Source organism: Morone saxatilis, unplaced genomic scaffold, assembly GCF_004916995.1.
Source record: "Morone saxatilis isolate NCDOM2014 unplaced genomic scaffold, NCSU_SB_2.0 Contig23, whole genome shotgun sequence".
Lineage (NCBI taxonomy): Eukaryota > Metazoa > Chordata > Actinopteri > Moronidae > Morone > Morone saxatilis.
Genome location: NW_023339796.1, coordinates 22,753,603 through 22,773,446, shown reverse-complemented (window position 1 = coordinate 22,773,446; position 19,844 = coordinate 22,753,603). Strand labels below are relative to the sequence as shown.

At 38.2% G+C, this 19,844-nt stretch overlaps 1 protein-coding gene across 1 annotated transcript in view; it reads left to right on the top strand.

Moving 5' to 3' along the window:
- The window catches only part of pappa2 (pappalysin 2), a 74,147-nt gene that overhangs the window by 49,186 nt on the left and 5,117 nt on the right, over window positions 1-19,844 (top strand). Inside the window, exons 22-26 of the mRNA XM_035671019.1 lie at window positions 2,442-2,610; window positions 3,853-3,985; window positions 5,294-5,415; window positions 8,110-8,181; window positions 18,595-18,693. Of these exons, the coding sequence (XP_035526912.1) occupies window positions 2,442-2,610; window positions 3,853-3,985; window positions 5,294-5,415; window positions 8,110-8,181; window positions 18,595-18,693 (595 nt within the window). The remainder of the gene's footprint in view (window positions 1-2,441; window positions 2,611-3,852; window positions 3,986-5,293; window positions 5,416-8,109; window positions 8,182-18,594; window positions 18,694-19,844) is intronic.

The window sequence follows — 19,844 nt, the reverse complement described above, 5'->3', positions numbered from 1 at the left end:
TTGACTTTAATCATATACTGTGGGTTGTAGAGTGCCTTTAAATACTAGTAAGTCTGCACAGACAGCAGACCAAAGTTAACACAGTGTTTTATCACACATGCCTCCCTGCGTAATGGAGGAAATTCCTTCTTTTCCTTTATTTTACAAGATTCCCATTACGCACTGCTTAATAAAATTAGGATCTTTGATTTAGATATTTTATGCAACAGTACAACAATGCATCACATGAACACCCAAAACCCCAAGGGCAAAGTTTTTAAATATCGATGGGGTACAGTTTAAAGAGGCATTTTTTCGGTTCATCATCTGTAAAAGGATACTCTGTTTCGGAACAAGCTCACATTAGGGTCCAATAAAATATGTACCGCTGCTAACTGGGCCTCGTCAGTACATTGCCAATTGTATTCAATGGGTAACTGCTCATTACTGAACACAGTTCACATGCTGTTAATGAGAGGAGACACAGCCTTTAGGGTAAGTTTATATCCTGCTTTACAGGGAACCAGCTATCTCCCTTTACACGTTTCACTCCTCGTTGTATTGAATCAGTTTTGAATCCTAATTAAAATCCAGTGTATCAAATATCTAACAAGCTGACTTTTACCATTATATAAGAGCAATAAAAATATACATATTATAGTTATGTATTACATTAAATTTCCATCCAGATACAGTGAAAAACCATTTCATGTAAAGATCCATTAGCAGCTGGGTATCTTTATGGGTTAGGCTTTCTCAAACATATGTGTAAACATTTTTAATAACCCCTGATGCTTTTATTAGTCCAACATGTGAAAGTGAACAGCAGCAGCTATTTAAGAGCTTTAAACAGGCTTTTTACTCTTACCTTTGACACATGTACCCACATAAATTTATATTGTAACACATACTGTTGCATTTACACACTACATGCACCACACCGGAGATCTTTTTTTACTGTAGAATGGGAACTCTGCACTCAGTATGTTTTTTGTTATTGCAACAGTAAAAGTAAAGTGGGACAATAGAGAAGGTGAGCAGGGGTGTATATGGTTCTAGAGGGAGTTTGTTATAATAAACCTCAACACATCAACAAAATAACGAAATAAATACATCCACTATGTTGCTGTGTATTACTGAATGAAACAACACAATAGGGTTCACTGTGAAATGTTCCAAAACTCATCCGTCAGGTTGATCATTATCTGTGAAACATCCTCTAATGTACAGCAACCAAAAAGTGAGCGGGCACTAGCTGCCACCTATAGAAAGGAAAACAGCATCACAGTACTGGCCACATAACACCAGTTTTTTGCCCACTGTTGCCTGCAACTTAAACTTTTTTAACTCCTTGAAATGCAATTTAACCTCTTCCTCGCCACCCCTCCCTACAATAAACCATTTCATGCCTTTTCATGCGGGGCAGGGGATCTTTAGGAGGAGATAGCAGTTCAGCAGTATGCCACGTAAAAGTGGTATACATCATCTCAAAGCTGGGAACATGAAGATAAATTTGAGATGCAGCTCTCTGTGTGTCAAGTCAAGTTGTCATAAATCTCTTGTAAACATTGTGTTTTGTTTAGTCGCTCTTGAAATATTGGAAGATTAGAGAGTATGAGGGCGTAGAACATTATGGTTGAAGTAGATTATGGCCATTCCCATGTTGTTTTTTCAAATTTGGTGCAAAATTTAAGATTTTTTTTTTTTGAAAATGAATAAATATGGTCACAAATCCCTCCAAAATACCAAGACACCAAGACCTTGAGAAACACCATAGAAAAATGTATGTAATGGTGCGATTTGGTATCAGAAACCTTTGAAATTTTGAGATTCCTGTAAGAATTGGATTTTTCTATGATTAATTGGTAAGCATTTCTGTTCTGGAAATTGCTCAGAAATCCTCTTGTCTGTATTCTCTAGGAAAGCCATCCATCCTGCGAGTGTCATCGGTCTCTTGTTTGTGGTTGTGCAGTTTCTTGAGGCTGTGATTATCCTAGCAATCACAATAAAACAAAAATTGTCTCACATAAATTAAATGGCTACTATGGGGACCAAAACAATCACACATGAATATAATTGGGCTCATTGAATCCACAAGAATCTTTCCAGTCATACCTAATTTCCGCAATTCCAGTATTGTTTATGGTATGCAGAAATATTCAAATACGCTGAGCAAAAATAACACATAGCCTACTGCATGCAAAACAAATTGAAAAAACTGCATGGGATTAGTATAAAGTAGGCATGTCTGTAAAGGGGAGACTCATTTTCAGATATCTTGAGGTCAGAGTTCAGCTATTAAAAAAAATATTTAAAAAATAGCCTTGCCAGTTTTTCCATCGCCAAAATTTAGCCTTACTTTGGAGCGTTACTTCCCTCCCTTCCGCAGACTGTGAAAAACCTTGCTAGACTGCTTAGACTGATCACTTAGCGGCATATTCATTTGCTCCTGTTGTCTCTAGGAAGTACTTCAAGTTGGAGTGCCTGGAGGGGGGGCAGTGGGAGGAAACTAACTGTGAGCCCATATCCTGCCCAGCCTTACCTGATGTCTTCCAGGGCATGTATACCTGCACCAATGGCCTGTACTATAACACCGTCTGCACCCTGAAGTGCCCAGAGACAACAGAAAATGTAAAGTACTTCATGTCCCATTATTATCAATACAGTCATGTGACCATCAAATCTATTTGAGATGAGTTGGACCGATGGGAGTAGGGCTGCAACTAAATATTATTTTCATTATCGATTAATCTACCAATCATTATATTGATTAATAGATTGTTGTTTGTTTGGCAAATAACATTTCAAAAAATTGTGAAAAATGTTGATTGATTTTGTTTTGTCCACAACCCAAAGATATTCAGTTTACTGTCATACACATGGACATTCTTTTCTTAAAAAAGTGACTCAAAATGGTGAATCATTTATCAAAATAGTTGCTAATAAAATTAATAGCTTACAGCTGATGATTTATTTGACTAATTGTTGCAGCTCTACACTTGAGTCCTCTATACACTTGCTGCTATTCAACGTGGTCATGATGTTGTTATAAAGAAGCAAAAGTCTTAAAGACGGTAAAAGTTGGATTATTGTGAAAATGTATCTCATTAAGATTCCATTTTTACAGTGGGTTAACGCATTAAGCCTGTATTATTGTTCATAAATGATAGAAAGTATCACAGTGAATTACAGAACTGGTTGAAATTTTGTTTGATGTCAGATATGATCCGCTGCCGCCTTTCCTCTCAGAACAACAACAGACCCCACAAAACCTGTATGCACAGTAGCTGTGGTCTTAGCCGTGCTCATGCATCACTGACACCTCGTTGTGTTGTGTTTTTGCTCCAGACTTCAAGAGGAATCTTTTTTTTGGGGATAATTCAGCAGTACTCATGCACCGTAAATGAAGCTCCTCATGCTTCATTTACTTCTTCTACATTGTAAATGTATAAAAAATGTGCCCACCAAGTTTTCCAAGTGCGGACGATGACATGATCAAACTAGTTGTAAAATATAATATTTTTTTATAATGTCTCCAGAGAATGATGCTTTGAATTTCTGGGCGCCATCTCTTTATTGAAGCCACATTTAGTATGCGTGTTAAAACAATTTTGAGACAAAAGCTTTTAAAGCCTTTTTCATATGAAGGATGTTTAAATTCATTTATTCATTTCACGATTGACTCATCTGCCGATGCCTGTTTCCAGGGAACTTTGTTTATTCTTATAACTGCTCAACAATGTAAAACAATAACCGACTGACTGACTGTCTGTTTCTCGTTGTGTAAAGACAGACAGCAGTGCAGCAGAAGTGTAGACCTTGCATAGTCTCTTGATGACCCCAATGAATTTCAGTATCTGTGTTTGATTCCAGAGAGAGATTTGCTGCACTAAGGATGGTGAATGGACCGCAGAGTTCACCATGTGCTCCAAGCTCCAGGGATCATGCTCTCCTCCTGCTGATCTCAACTCTGTAGAGTACAGCTGTGACCAAGGGATGGATGTCGGTGAGTGTAGCCTTCTCTAGGGATGAGAGTGTGTAATCCATCAAATAAACAGTGCTGATAATATGCTCTTCTTTGTGTCCAACAGAATAAAAACATACACAGTAGTCTGCCTGGTCATTAGCTTGTCTTGTTACACACTACTCGACTGAACAGGTGTTCTTAGATTTAGATGTGAGTCACTGACCAGTGTATACTATATAAAATATCCAGATTAAAGTGTAGATTATGACTATCTCTGACACAGTCTGATCTTTAAAATCAGTCTTAATTTATTGCCCCCTAACTCTTTCAGATGTCCTGTCGATTCCAATAGACATCATTTTCCAGGGTGTCTAAATCTATGATTACTGTCACCGGACTCTACCCAAATGCACAATCTCATTTGACTGGATGTCTATAAGCCAATCACTTTAGTCCCTAAAGTGCACTGCATTAGAGCCACACACTCTTTTTCCAGTAAACATGGCTAACCGCTGGGCAAGGAGGAAGCGGAAAGGCACATTTTAGTCTATTATCAAAAATAATACATAATAAAGTGATTTGTGTAATAAAGAGTGCATTTAGAGTAGAAATCCACCATTCCAATATTTTGTTTGTGTTTGGAATTGAACTAACACAAACTAAAATAAAAAATAAAAAATAAAATAAATCTAAACTTTTTCTACTGTTAAAATAACAAATGTGGTACTTTGTATTGAGATATTTTTACTACTGTAAGATTGCTGTACTGACCCAGTGGATATAAGCAAAATATATGTTCTACTAACTTATTATAGTACCAAATTAAGTTTTAAAGCATTTACTAAAATTGAGTGCCCAGAGTTACATTAAATCACTACAGTGCATGCTTAAGCACTTTGCATTTATGCAATTCATGTATGTTGAACATTAAATGCTATCATAGTTTGGCAACGTCAAACTAAAACGTAAATCATGACATTACATGCTGGCAAGCAGACAAAAACTATGTTATGCAGAGGTTGTCAAGCTGCAGTTGAATTATGTATGTATGTATGTATTATGTATGTATTATGGTAGAAACATTTGTTAATAAATTCCAGGAGGACTTGAACCAACAAACGGACTCACAGCACACACACATACACACATACTCAAACAGTAGAAGCCCTCCTATAGGGATGGTTGCCAAGAGTCCAGACCACAGATGACAGACGATGGCGTGGTCTGAAGTTATGTGGTCTGTTTTTTCCTCAATGTTTGAACATGAATAAATTCAACAGATGCTAATGAGGTTTAGAGGTAAGTGTTATTTGATTTGTGTTTTTTTTTTCTTCCTTTTCCTTGCAGGTGCTGTTTGCTACCCAACGTGCATTGTGGCTCTAGACATGGATCTGCGTGACCCTGTGGTTCTGCCCAATGGCACTACAGCTGACTCTTTAAAGCACTGGATGCTACCCACCAAAGTCCAGGTGAGACACCTGAGTTACCTTAGTTTCATTTTTCTTTTTTTTTTCTTATTTGTGAGTTGTTGAGTTAGGAGAAACTGTATAATCTTTGTGAAACTCTCTACGACACTGACTTGGCTTAACCAGGTGTAAGCCAACCGGCCCCAGAACCTTGTAATTTTGGCTTTTTAACCATTGTGCTGATATTGGATCAAATTCACAATGTCTGCTATTTATTAATTAACTGAGTCAGTTTTGAATAAAACATATTGATCAAAAAACAGTTTTATTCACAAACTGGTGTTAAATATATAAATATAGTGATATACTTCTTATCAATGTCCATGTAATCCAGTTCAATGAAATACAGAGTTTAGAGGACGGGTGCTCTACTGATCAGCTAGCAGAACTGGTTGCACTTGTTGCTAAGCTGTTTCATCTTGCATGATGAAGTATGGTTTGGTGAAAAATGAGATGTGAGATTGTGTTAAATAACCGCAACTGCGCTAGGGATTGCGGTTTTGCTACCATTTGGAAACTCTTGGCAGGTTTTGTAAAACAGTTGTTGTGCTGCTTGCTTGCTGCCATGCGACCAGTGAAAGTCGATCCACCAACAAACAGTGCTGAGATTTTTACACAAAAACACCCATCAGAATGAACCAAGCATCTGTGTTTTTGAACAACAACATGGACCATGCGCTGAGCTACTGCTCCAGACTGACTCACCTTTACTGATAAGCACGAAGCGAAGTTGATTACAGTTTATTTTACAAAGCAAAATAGAAGTTTTGCTGCCATACAAATGTGAGACAGAATTAACACATCCTCACTTTGTACGTTACCTGTTAGCTTCAGAATTAATATTTATTTTTCTGACCACTTGCGTCTTTTTGAGCACTTAGTGCCACCTGAAATCACTGCTGTCTGGTCTTTGCAATGAGCGAAAAGTGCTACGCCAATTAAAAGGATGCAAAGGGTTAGTGCTTTGTTAGTTTAGAGCTACTGGTGTGTATTGAATCATTACCACATTCAAATTTCCACTAAAGTGGAAAAAATATTATGAGCCAATGATTACTATATAAAGATCAATGATTACTCTTATCTGAATTCAGGTGTTGTATTCTTGAGTCTGCTGAAGTGATCTGCCACATTGTCTGTACAGACTACAGAACAATGCAGTGAAAACTGGAATTATCTTATATGAGCATTCCAAAAATTCACATTTTTAAACAATACCTTTCCAGTTCAAGTAATAAAATCAGTGAGTGTAGTAAATTAAAATCAATAATCATATCAAATGACTTCAAAACTCTCCTTGGCTAACTAATAATGCCTTAAAACCCTGTGGTCAAACTGCAGCTGAGATGTTTGAATTCATCATAATACAGTATGTGCAAATGTGTTTCATATCAGACATTTGACTGAATCATTGGCAAGGCAGTATCTTTTAAGGTTTTCTAGGAAACCATTTTAAATTCCCAGCTGGATTAGCTAATCACACTCTATCACACAACGTGTGTATGTGAGTGTGGTATCATTCAAGTGTTTCTGAATTTCTGGAAATCGCAGGCAGATAGCAAAAGTAAAGGTTTCAGTTGACGTCAAGCCTTTTAGGAAATACACCCATCCCCAACACACACTGTGTATACAAGTCACCCTGAGCAAACTTGCAGGAATGTCAGATCTTAGGTCGGAGTTGGAGCGCTGTTGTTTTGCTTTAAAGGTGGGTCATGTTACCCAATATCATATCTTAGCAATCGCTTCTACGTTAACGCTGTTGCAAAAACTGCTCCAGTTTCGTCTTATTTTTGGGTGGTCAGTCAGGCAGCCAGCCAGTTAATCCACCCTTGCCAAGGTCAAATAGTTGGAGGCAGGTCTTGTTACTTCGCCATATCTCTGACACAGGCTTGGGATTTCAAGGCATTGTGTTATCTCAAATACTTCAGAATCAGGTCTCCTTCGCTGGGTCAGGCTGCACAGGAAATCACAGGGGAGGATCCGCTTTCTCTGTCCATATTTGTTAGTCAATCAGCTATCTGCTAACCACCTTGTAAATTCATGGGGTCAAATAAAGAGACCACAGCCTCACCCAAATTCCACCACAAAATTTGGAGTTTTACATCCACTTAAGTTGTATAAAACAATTATTATTCTTCCATCACAAGGTTTTCATGCAAAACAAACACTGCAAAAGGCAGCAAAAGCTTGAAATTGTCATAATGTACTGCATATGTCCATGAAAGGATATCTGCATGGTCTGCAATCAGAGCGAGTGCAAGGCGTAGTCTTGCTCATTTTTATACAACAGTTCAGGGTAAGGGAGGCCAATTGCTAGCAGATCAATGGCAAAAAGGTACCATATCTGTGATTAGTCTACACTGTTTTGTTATTAGTCTAATTTGTTTTGTTATTAAAATACTAATAAGCATACTGATCCACTCATGGACCATGAACTTAATTTGAAAAGTCCCAGGTGTGGTCCATGAGGAGATTGGCACTATTATCCATCTACAGTATCGCTACTTAATGGATTTTCACAAATCAATGCTTCAACCTCAACTAGGACTTACTTTGGAGCCTCAAGCAAACAAAAACTCCTTCAAAAATCAAATGTTTTTTGTGAGTGAATGTTATATTGTTTTCCATGGCAAACACAGTGGTTATCCATTTCCTGTGACTGCGTTGCTCAACTGTTGTCCTTGTGTGCTCATTTTCCAGAGCATTGTCTGTACAGGGATGATGAAGTGGTACCCTGACCCTCAACACATCCATTGCATCCAGTCGTGTGAGGTAAGAGTCCAAACAGCCAACAGTCCTGCATCAAATAAAGGAGTGTGTGTGCAAATACTTTTCATCCATATATCAGTCTCACCCAGGTCTCTGAAACTGTTAGATGAGTGAATGTCTATTTTAGTCATGACCGACACTGTATCTGGCCAAGGACTAGAAAATTATTTACTGCAGCTGAGAGTGCCTGAGTTAAGATGTTTTTGTCACAGATCAGATTTTTTTTTTTGCAGTGAGACAAGAATTATTTTTTTTTTGATTGGTTATGGCTGTATGTACCTTTTGTATCATACATTTGGTATTTTCCATGATATACAGTTGGTATGTCTTTAGTATCTATTCAAGGTGACAGCACTTAAGTATCACTTAGTGTAACTGAGCACCAAGGCGCTTTGTGAACATAGTGTTTGATACCTCTTGCTTAACCAACTGGTGCCTCCGATTTCTCAAACATTAGGCGAAAGTGTAATTCTGGTCTTACACAACACGTCTAGTATGTGCTTGTATGTGCTTTCAAAGCCTCAAGGTCAGGAGGATCTCAGTTTGGTTTTCATCCCATTATTATCAAAGATATTTTATTAACGTCGAGATAGGGAATACTTAATCCTTAAAACAATTACACCATTTCTGGGCATAACCGCATTAAATTTACTGCCCTAGCCAGACCTTTCCAATAATAAACATGAAGCAAAACATGCTGTATCCCTGTTGTCATCACTACTCAAGATACCAGAGCAAGTGTGCAATGTGCTTCACATTTCATGATGACAAATCTCAGGCAGAAATTGATATTCTCACACTTCAAACTTTACAAGAATTCTTTTCAAATCTGTCCAAAGAAGCTATTTTTCCCAGGCATCCTGGCATTGCCAAATGCTGGTGTGCTTGTCAGGCCTAATGGATTATCTGATAAAGAAAAATAAATTAATCACTGGATTATGTTAGATTTAGATAAACTATATAGGCTGACAAAAGGCTTTTAAATCTTTCTGCCTAGTTTAAAATCAGTGCTGGAAATCTTACTGTTTTACAAAGGGAGCCAGATAAAGTAAGTAAATTTCCTGTTTAGTGAAAAGGTAACAAAATCAAATTTCTGGTGAATTTACATGCATTTCTTGGGGGGGGGNNGGGGGGGGGGGGGATCAAATGTATTGAAAACAACAGCTGTATACTTTTAGTAGTTAAATTAATTTAGTAGTTTTTGTATTATCAGTGTAGGACTACTTTATTGCTTGATATGTTATATGTAAAAAGTGGTAGCAAGCTAATATAAGACAGAAGATGAGTACTATTTGTTGCTAATAGATGTAAAATAAAAGTGATTGATTTTTCCTTTTTAGATGTTGTTCACCCATTGAGCAAAGCACAGACAAGCAAACTTAATCTCTCACTCTTGCTCCAGTCCATTATGAAAGATGACAAATCTAGATATATTGTTTTATCATTGTGTTGCTCACCCTACTAGCAAAAGAAAATGGATAAGCAGTGTGCTTTCAAAAATGTATTTGCCACCATGTGTGATCATATCCAACCTGTACATAACAAGACTGACTCTGAGAGCATCACAATGCAACCTTGGAACGAGACCTAAAGAGATTCTAGATATCAATTGTTTCTACATCTTTTAGCTACATTAATAACATTTCCTTTTTACCCTGTTGGTGGGAGGTTTAAATGATGACAGTATAGTTCAGTTAGTCAGACTGTCCAACAGTGATGTTCAAAACATAATACCTCCATCTTCAACTGCCAACTAATTTAGATTGTTAGACAATTTTGTATGGATATCTACAGCAAGATAATTTGTGATGAATTTGTTAATGGAGCACAATCATCAATCAGTCATCAATCAACATGTCCCCTTTACCACAACTTTGAGCCATGACAATATATCAAAGACTAAAGCTGGATTTATATTTGACGCAGAACGAGACAGATGTATTGTACAAGATAACCCCATGTGCAATCGCTGTATGTACGTTCTTTAATTCTCTGTCACTAAAAAGGGAGAAGACTGCGTCATGTTTTTACTTTCAACAGTCTCTACTGAGGAGACAGCACAAGCAGCCCAGGCTGACTACTTACAGTCCTCAAGTGGTATCTCCGTAGCTGCCGTAGCCCTGATGTGTTTTTGAGTTGCACGTTAGCTGTACACTGTAGCTATGGAGCATACGCAAATAGCCACCATAGCTGGAGCATAACTCAACACAGAACTCTTAACTGCACCTCAAGAATGATGTTGTCCAAGTGCATCCAATAAAGGGGTAACAATTAGCTGATTAGTTGTCAACTTTTAAATTAATCTGCAACTATTTTGACAATTGATTCCTTTTTTGAGTCATTTTTAAAGAAAAAAATATTAAAATTCTCTGATTTCAGCTTCTAAAATTTTAATATTTTCTGGTTTCTTTAGTCCTGTATGACAGTGAACTGAATATATGATTTGTGGACAAAACAAGACATTTGAGGATGTCACCTTGGGCTTTAGGAAACAATGATCAACATTTTTCATTTTTTAACATTTTATAGACCAAACAACTAATCAATGACTGACATTTTAATCGATAATGAAAGTAATGATTAGTTGCAGCCCTACCATCCAACATACTTTAGTTTGTGACTGTATATTAAAAACTACAGAATGTTGGGGTTCTGAGAAATAGTCTGTTGATATTAATGGATTTTTCCATTGCATTCAACTATGTCTCACAGTCTTCATCAGGTAGTTAGCTCAGTTGTTATGGAGATGGCTCAACTGTCATTACATAACCTGGAACTGGTAATGTGATACTACGTGTTTATATATGATATGATATAAGACCATGAGATTATTTCAAGAGCTCCAAAAATATATACACGAGTAGGTGGACCTTGAGTTATAATTATTTTGTCAAATACATTTTTCCAAGTAACTTTCATACTTATGAATTCTATTGGTGACCTTTCAACTGGTGCCACCACCAGGCCAAACTTTTGTTTGTACACATCTAATATCAAAGGTAATTGCCAGATTACCACGAGTTTTCCTGAGCACATTCAAGCTGTCAGAGTTAAAGATTCCTCAGATTCTGACAACCTCCTGGTCTCCCCTTTAGCACCTTCAAGATATTACCACTACTGAAAGCAAAATGGTTAGTATCTAGTTTGTTCCATCAAACACCTTCTCATTGTGTGGTATAATAATAAACATTGCAGCCTCTAGAGGCCGCTGTGGCACGACTTGAGACTTTTGGCCTTGTTTAATTTCATCATATATCGTGTGCTGTAGTTAATATGAATGAAAGTTAGTTTAATCTGCAATTTAACGTCCATCTCTGCTCAGTAATATTTTAGCAGTGACAGTAAATCACCTAAAATCATAAACCCAGATAGTTTTTATTTGGCATTCATCTGTTGGGTCCAGAAAAGGCTGGAACTACCGATGGAACACATAAACTGTTGATGTCTCACAGTATTAAAATATTCTTCCTACCTGCCAGCACTACATTTTCCCCTTCCACCTTCCCGTGAATGTTGCTAGGCAAATCAGTTGCTTATAACCCGCTCCTCCATGACAACACTGTAAATTATACCAGACCACATGTGCTGCATATGCTCTGTGCCAGATCTCATCCAGATGCCATTGCTCCCTCTCTTTCTCTTACTCTGCCTCTCTTTCCATTCTTTCTTAAACGGTCAATTGTCAACTAAGTTGACAATTAGTGTCAGAGTCAGCTCAGGCATCTTATCAGCACAGCAGCCCCTTACAACTGCCATGCTGAGACTGTTCTGTAATGGTTCGATCTACTATTTAACTCCAGAAAGTTACGTCAGTGACAAAAGTGCCTGCTGTGTCTTTCTAGAAGTGTCTTCACACTGTCTTAGAATGTTCTCAGCATGATGGAAAGATTTGCTGGACCAATAATGGCAAAGAATGTGATAATAGTGCATAACAGCAAACCAATTAAACGGATTGACTCGTGCATCACTTAACATGAGGCATTTAGGTAAAGAGATGGATTCCATCCATCTATTTAAACCATTTGGTTGGTGGACGCTGCGTTAATCCCCTTGATCACATTATCAAACGCTGTATAGTAGCCTCTCAGTAACAAGAAGTTTCACTTGAGGATTAGGGTTAGTTGTGTTTTATAACACTAGTTCTGCATGAGGCTGGATATACACAAGCAGAGCATTTCTCACCTCTGCCACACATCTGACACCTACAGTTCTCCGCTGGTAAATAGGTTGAATGTTTGCTGTTTTTAGATTAATGATCAGGGTTGAAATTAACTGAAGAAAAAGTCGACCAAATGTGAACTCAACAATCTGACAACAACTGCTGCAAATCTTTGCGACTGTATAAGAATAAGAATAATAATTTCTTTGCTATGCATGGCTCTATTTCTTTTAATTTATCTGGAACACAGGCTGTAGTTGAAGATAAACACAACCAGAGCAAATTAAACAAACGAGTCTCTATAGACTAAGGGCAGCCAAAAGAGTAGGGTTGTTAGTTCAGACAACAGACAGCCCTAATTGTTGGACAGAGGAATAATTTATAATTTTCTTTTGGTGAATTCACAATAAATGGAATTTAAGTAGTCCAAACCCCACAGAGCAAATAATTTGCTAACTTTCTATCCAAGGACTTTTGCTAGCTAGCTAGTATGCTAACTATGTTCCTAAGTATAATTGTCGTTTCCTTCCTGTACTTTGAGAACTATTTCCTGCTGTTTCCTGACAGCACACATGTAATTTTAAAACAATTCACCTTTGGGTGAATTCTTCTCCGGCTAACCATCCATCCATTCTCAGTAACCTGTTCAGGTCCAGTTTGTAATGGCAATAGACTAAACAGGGAAGGCAGAATGTGCGTTGCCCCAGCCGCATCTTTCAGTGGTTTCGGGGGAAAGCTGCTGTGTTTGCAGCCTATTCAGTAAATATGATCTCTCCAGCATGTTCTCGGTTGTCTCAGGTGTCTCCCTTGAATGTTCCAGTTGGACTTGACTGAAATATGTAGAGGTAGATACTCAGCAGGTAATTACTGGGACTGGTTTACAGCTCAGAACCACTTACTGTTGCAGTGTTTTTTGTGTGATAGTCATGAGTCTGATGTTGACTGTATTCCATACAACAGAAGGGCTGCTTACCTTGATGTGTTTTAGAAGGTTTAAGAATCACCTTAAATGTCCATATCTTGCTGCATATCAGGGAGTTAGTGGCCATTAGTCTGGAACCTCTGTGTCATTTTTTTTTTTTTTTTTTTACATTAGAAGCCTTTCAGTGGTTCAGAGGTACAAAGGTAAAACTCAGCTAGTCCTGCATTAACTGTGTAAGCTGCCTGTACTCTACTGGTAGGATGACACTAGGGCTGAACGATTTGGGAAAATAATCAATTGCATTTAATATGCGCATTTTTAGATTTTATTGTCCTCCTTTTTATTCCCACAAAACATACATGAAGATTTAAATTGACCAAACTCTTATTAATACATTAGTGTAAAATGTTCTTTCCCATGGCTGGCCTTTGTTAAATTAAATTAAAAGTATGTTATTGACTTTGAAAGGTAAATGACATTTGTATTTAACTGCTCATTACATGCCCGAGGATGATTTCCGTGCCGTTTTGAATTAGTTCATATGGAGTGACACGTTCAAAACCATTTCGGTCAGGGGATTGCCCGGTCTTTGAGCTATTTGCTGTCTGGCGCAATGGTGCGTCGGCAATTTGGCCATACAACTGTCATACATTGATGCTGTGTTTAATTTGGAAGTGCTGAACAAGTTGTAGTGTGACGCCGTGAAGTAGCAACTTGGAGCACGCATGCTCCTCTGGCAAAACACCTGACGCTGCGCAGCATCTTCTTTTTGGAACCAAAATAGTTCCACACCACCACGTGCTGCTTCCTCTTGAGACTAAAGTCTCAGCCTGTGTCAGTTCTACTGTTCCGTCGAGCCAGAGGCCATTGCGCAACAGGTTAAAGGGCAGCATGAAAAGTTGATGCAGCCGAGTTCTCCACTCTTTCGCTCGCGTCACGTGACCACCTTGTAATCGCGCACGTTGCGGCTAGAAATGCAATTAATCATTCAGCCCTAGATGACACAGGGACATAGAGTCATCCCATTGCTGGAAAACATGTGTTAGAAGTGGTTCTTCCGTGAAAAGGGGGTTTTACAGGTGACCTGGTGACATATTATGTTTTAATATGTAAGCAGCAGAAGTTGGCAGTCAACACTGAACTTCAATCATGTGTTTATGTGCACTTAAGTCATCTGTTTATTCACAGATTTTGGCAGTAACATGATTTCTAAGACGTGTAAACAGAAACCTGGTTTCCTCTTAAAAGGTTAAAAGGGATTAAGAGGATCACAGGTAACACAGCTAGATTTATAAAACCTGGCGGCATGGCCATGTATACGATTAACCAGATTTCCAAGGCTTTTTTACATGCATGTGTATGATATAGACCCAGAAAAAGTAAAGCATTGCTTTGGCAAGGTTGCAGTCGGATGAAAGCCAAGATTACTACTTGTTGCTGTGCATTCTTGTACCCCAAAAGATTCAATCCAAAGTCTGACAAAACTGAAACAAAGTACACTGGAAGACTCAAACATTCAATAAGCTGGTTTCCAGACTATTTGTACAATTTCAAAAACACCAGAGTGTGTCCCCTCACTGTGTTTTAGCAAAGCACATTACATACAGTTTCACCACTTAACATGTTTCTAACATCTCTGTCTATAACACATGAACTTATAATACACTTCAAATGGTTCAAAAATACGGTAAGTGATAAAATTAGATTACAGACCAACTGCATTAACCACTTTGTATAGTGCACATGTATACACATTAACCACAATATATTCTTGCTTTAACCTAGTTCTCACAACATTTTGTCTTAAGAGCATGTAAAAATAGCCAATGATTCACCAGGTACTATGGCTTATATCCCATAATGCCTGGCACGCTATGGTGGACAGTTTTACAATCCCCCAGACCCAAACTACAACCAGCATCAATACACACATTTACACAGAACTCCCGTGAACTCCACGAACTGTCTTTCCTATCAAAAGAAAAAAACACTTTGAGTCAGAAGGAGAAAAGGGCAAACCTCCACTCCCCTATCCACAGTTTACAGAGAGCTCTGGGCAGGCAGGGTGAGCAGGGTGAAGGAGGGGGAGAAACGTCTGCTATAAAAGAATGATGCAGATACTTAGTAGGAAGTAAAAAATAAATATATTGCTGCCTGACAGAAGAGTGTTTACTAGAATTTGTATCTGTGTTTCATAATGTTCTGATGAAGAGCTCGACTGGTGCTGATGACAGCACATGCTCCCTTAGAAATAGCCAGCAACAAGAGGTGAAATATTTGTTAGCATGGTGTGGGGTGCTTTTGTATGTCTCTTTTACACTGATTTGAAGGGAGTTGCTGTGTAATGGTAAAATACAAACCAGTTGACCTTTTAATTACCCATGGGGGACTAAGGTGTGCAGCCAACTCTAGCTGGTTTAATACTCTTCATGGGTTTGTGCGTTTCTATTGCGAGTAGGGTATATCCTGCCTGGAGGGGAATGTAAATAACAATTAACCTCAACATGAGCCCTGACCTCAAAATTAACCTTGTGTGGGTAGTGTGGGGTCTGCTCATTTTTGTCTTTCGTGAGGAAATGTATATGAAATGGAGATCAAACCCACATTAAAGCTTAACTATGGAAATCTTTAAAATTCAAATAAAACTGACAGCCTGCTTGGCATGTCGGTATTATGCATGACTGCATAAAGGTAATTCAAAGATTAACATACTAGTAGTGATTTGTGCGAGGCATCTGGTGCAATTGCTGGTAAAGTATTTACTCAGAAACAAAACGATTAAATAGATTTATTTATGCTACGGCAGTTTAGTTGGGAAAGGCAAGGGGATTCGTCAAGTAGGGAGCTCTTTGAAGTGAAGAGAAAACTGCAGAAATCTTCTCAGCAGCTGCTCTCTCCCCCTGCGCAGGTTAGGTAGAACCCTAAGTCTTTGAAATGACTCCATCAGCCCATAGAAGCAAGCCAAAAGTATCTTTGGCACTCTATATCTTATTTTCATATTGTTGGCACTTCAGGGAAGCCCTCAAGGTTTAGTCGAAAACATTAAGAAGACTTTCATCATGACGTGTTTGAAATTCTGTGTAACTTAAATTTCACAAATTTGCGTGCCACTCCAGAGTATCTCCAGAAGGACTCTCGAGCTGGCCAGAACATTGCAAAAAACAGTTTGAGGAATTGTCATCAATAGGTTTTCTGGGTAAGGTGAAGCATACCTGAACAGTCATCAAATGACATCTGTCTGTCTACTCTATCTACCCTAGTGTAACTAAAAGGTTGGCTAAATGAGATGTAAAAGTAAACCTCTCTTGCTTAATGACATTGAATTAATCTTTGCATCAGTTTGTCACATTGTTTATCATGGACTGCCAAAAGAAACTTTTTTCACTCCATGTCTGCACAGACTCCAAAAGTAGAAGCCATTTCTACTTGTGCAGCACGTCTTGAATCATTAATCAGTACATTGAACATGCTTTAATCACCTGTGCCATAATACAGTTCTGACTTTAAATAAATGACATGCCAAATGAGTACCATAGCAAACAGGCTACAAAGTCATAATTCTTAAGCACCATAGGCAGCCACATTGACCCTTAACCTTCTCTAGCTTTCAAAGTGACTGCCTGTGAATAAATCATTGGGTTTATTAGACTGGGCTATTATTATTATTATTATTATTATTATACTTTCTGTGATGTTCACTTTAGAGTTGCATCAATTAGTTGATTAATTGATTATTCAACTATTAAATGAATCAGTTACTATTTACAACTATTTTGATAATTGTTTTTCAGTAACTTTTTTTATGTCCAAATTCTCTGATTTCAGCTTATCAAATATTAATATTTTCTGGTTCTTTAGTCCTCTATGACAATAAACTGAATATTTTTGGATTGTGGGGAAAAAACAAGACATTTGAAGACATCACCTTGGGCTTTTGGAAACACTGATCAACATTTTTCACCAGTTTCTGACACAAACAACTAATTGTTTAATCAATAAAACGATTGACAGATTAATCCTTAATGAAAATAATTGTTGGTTGTATTGTAGTCCAACATCCTGTTTGCTACCTCTGTGTCCAATCTCAATACATTGCAAATAGTTTTAAAAATCATGCTTATGTTTTCAAAAAGCTAATGTGAAGGCTAATTTATCCACAGAATTATGTTAATGTAAGCTGACCATAGCTTTTAACCATTCAAGGTTAAAAGCAAACCATGCTAAGCTATTTAGCATCTTAGGAAGTTTACCTCATACCTCATCATGGCATACTCAGTACATCCCCAGCATTAGCACTGTTGCTTCTTATTGGCTGAACTTGTTTACCCCTGGGTGCTTAGGGTTGACATCTGCAGCAAAGGCTGAGTTAATGTAGCCACTAATGGCCCCTTTCCATACACATGTGCTGGCTTAGCTTGACTCAGTTTGGCTCGGCACATCAGCCAACACTGCAGAGATTTGCATCTCAATTAGGGCTACCCGCTTGAAGGTTTGTCTTTAAAGGCAGCGGCGGTTACGTTTTAAAGCACAAATAAAGATGGCCACACCTCCGCACAACCCTGCGTTAAGATGCCACATTGCCAATTTTTTAAAATTCAAACAGGCTCACAGGCCTGCAGCCCTTTATTTGACGTCATCGCAACTTGCTTGGAGACTCCGGAGATGGTCTATCTCGGGCGACTCAGCATAGCTTGGCACGTTTAAATTGGTAATGGAAATGCAAATCAATGCAGCAAGGTTTGACTCCGCACGGCCAAAAGTGCCAATCGAAAAGGCCTATGAAATAAACTGCAAAAAGCACCTGGTAGTGGTGGATCACATGCAAACAAATAATGCTTCTAATAACAAAACTTATCTCTGTGCATTTTGAACAGCAATTCTATTGTCAGCAGTTGTGTTAGTATTACAGTACACCCTGAATTACAGTACATATGCACTCTTTGTTAAAGAGATCACACAGGCCTGCTTGTACTGTACACTGAAATGAAGACCCTCCTCCAGTTAGTTCAATGGACAGAAGTCATCAGCTTTCATTGGGTACCCTGTTGCATAAGCTTTGTTGGAGAAGCCCATGAGCATGCAACCAACTCTGGTATGACCAAACGATTGGACATGGATAGTGCTGCACGAGTGTTTATTTTCATTTGTTTTATGGACATTTATTCCAAACAGTGTAATTGTGTGACAATGTCTGCCGCTTACTGAAACTCTGTTTTCTGGGAAGATGCTGAGTCATTTTTTTTTCTTTTGGCCTCATTCTTCCATGCTGTGTGAGGTAAAATTATCATTTTGGGGAAAACATTAACACTGTTTCTTGTTTATAACTTGGGTCTAGCCTTTTGGAGGGGATGGCTGGTGTGACACCATCAACAACCGGGCCTACTGCCAGTATGACGGAGGAGACTGCTGCCCGTCCACACTCTCCACCAGAAAGGTACACAAACCTCTTGTCTGTCATATTTACATGGGAAGAGAAAGATTAATTTTCATCACTTTCATACCATGTGTTTTTGTTGTAATACAAATATTTGGGGTGGTATTCTTTTAACAGATATATTATAACTTACCATTTCTGTCTACTTTGTTTAAAAAGGTGGCAAATTGTTGTTTGGCTCCCTTCAGGCTCACATCTTGCAATCAAGATGGAGCTTAGCTGAAGCTGGATTCAAAGCCAGATTCTTCCTGTTTACAGTAGTAGAAATCCGTCTCTTTTGGCATGAGCGCTGTGCCGCTACGCAGGAGACTTTTGCTAAGCAAACAAACACAGATCCCTGCTACTTTCCCCTCTCTCCTGTTAACGACTGCGCCTATTTAGTCTCCCTCATCTGTACTTGAAACAACAGAGGAGACTTGTGCCCTCCAGCTTTTCCACTCAAATGGTAAATAAGCAGGTTTTCACCACCCCATGCTGCTATACACTTTCTCACCTCTCATATTAAGCCACTGTTCAACTGCAGAAGGAACTAGTCTTGGTTCAGGACATCACTTAGACCAGTGGTTCCTTTTTCCTTAAGGGATTCCTTTTTTATTGTGGAGTGAACTGAAAACCCCTGTCTAAGTAACATACTTTATGGATATTTCATATCATATTCAGTGAATAATAATAATGGTACAGACCAACTGATAAACTGTACACGAATAGAACACAATAACTGCAGGATGTTTGTGTAAAATAAGCATTTGGATACATTTTGAATATTGCATCACAGAGTTTTTTGGATACTTTTAGTAACTTTTTATGCAATTCACTGTCTGCATCATGTATTCTCCCATTGTACTATTAGCTCTTTGGATGGTTTTCTAATGCAGGATGAGAGTGAAGGCTCTGTGAAATATCGCTTGTGTTCAGGTCTTCACTGTGCTCTTATCATGTGAGATTTTTTAAAAGTTTATATCCTAAATAATAATCTAAACTTTAAAAATAAAAAAATAATTTTGTTTTCTTCACAGACAACATGCATGAATGCGAGATATAATGATCCTGCTCCTATAGTCCACTGTGTTTCTCACACAAAATCAAAAAGGCCTCACAATGGGGGCGCCCTTTGCTGCGTGTCATCCCCTCTCTAACCTACCCCCTTTCCC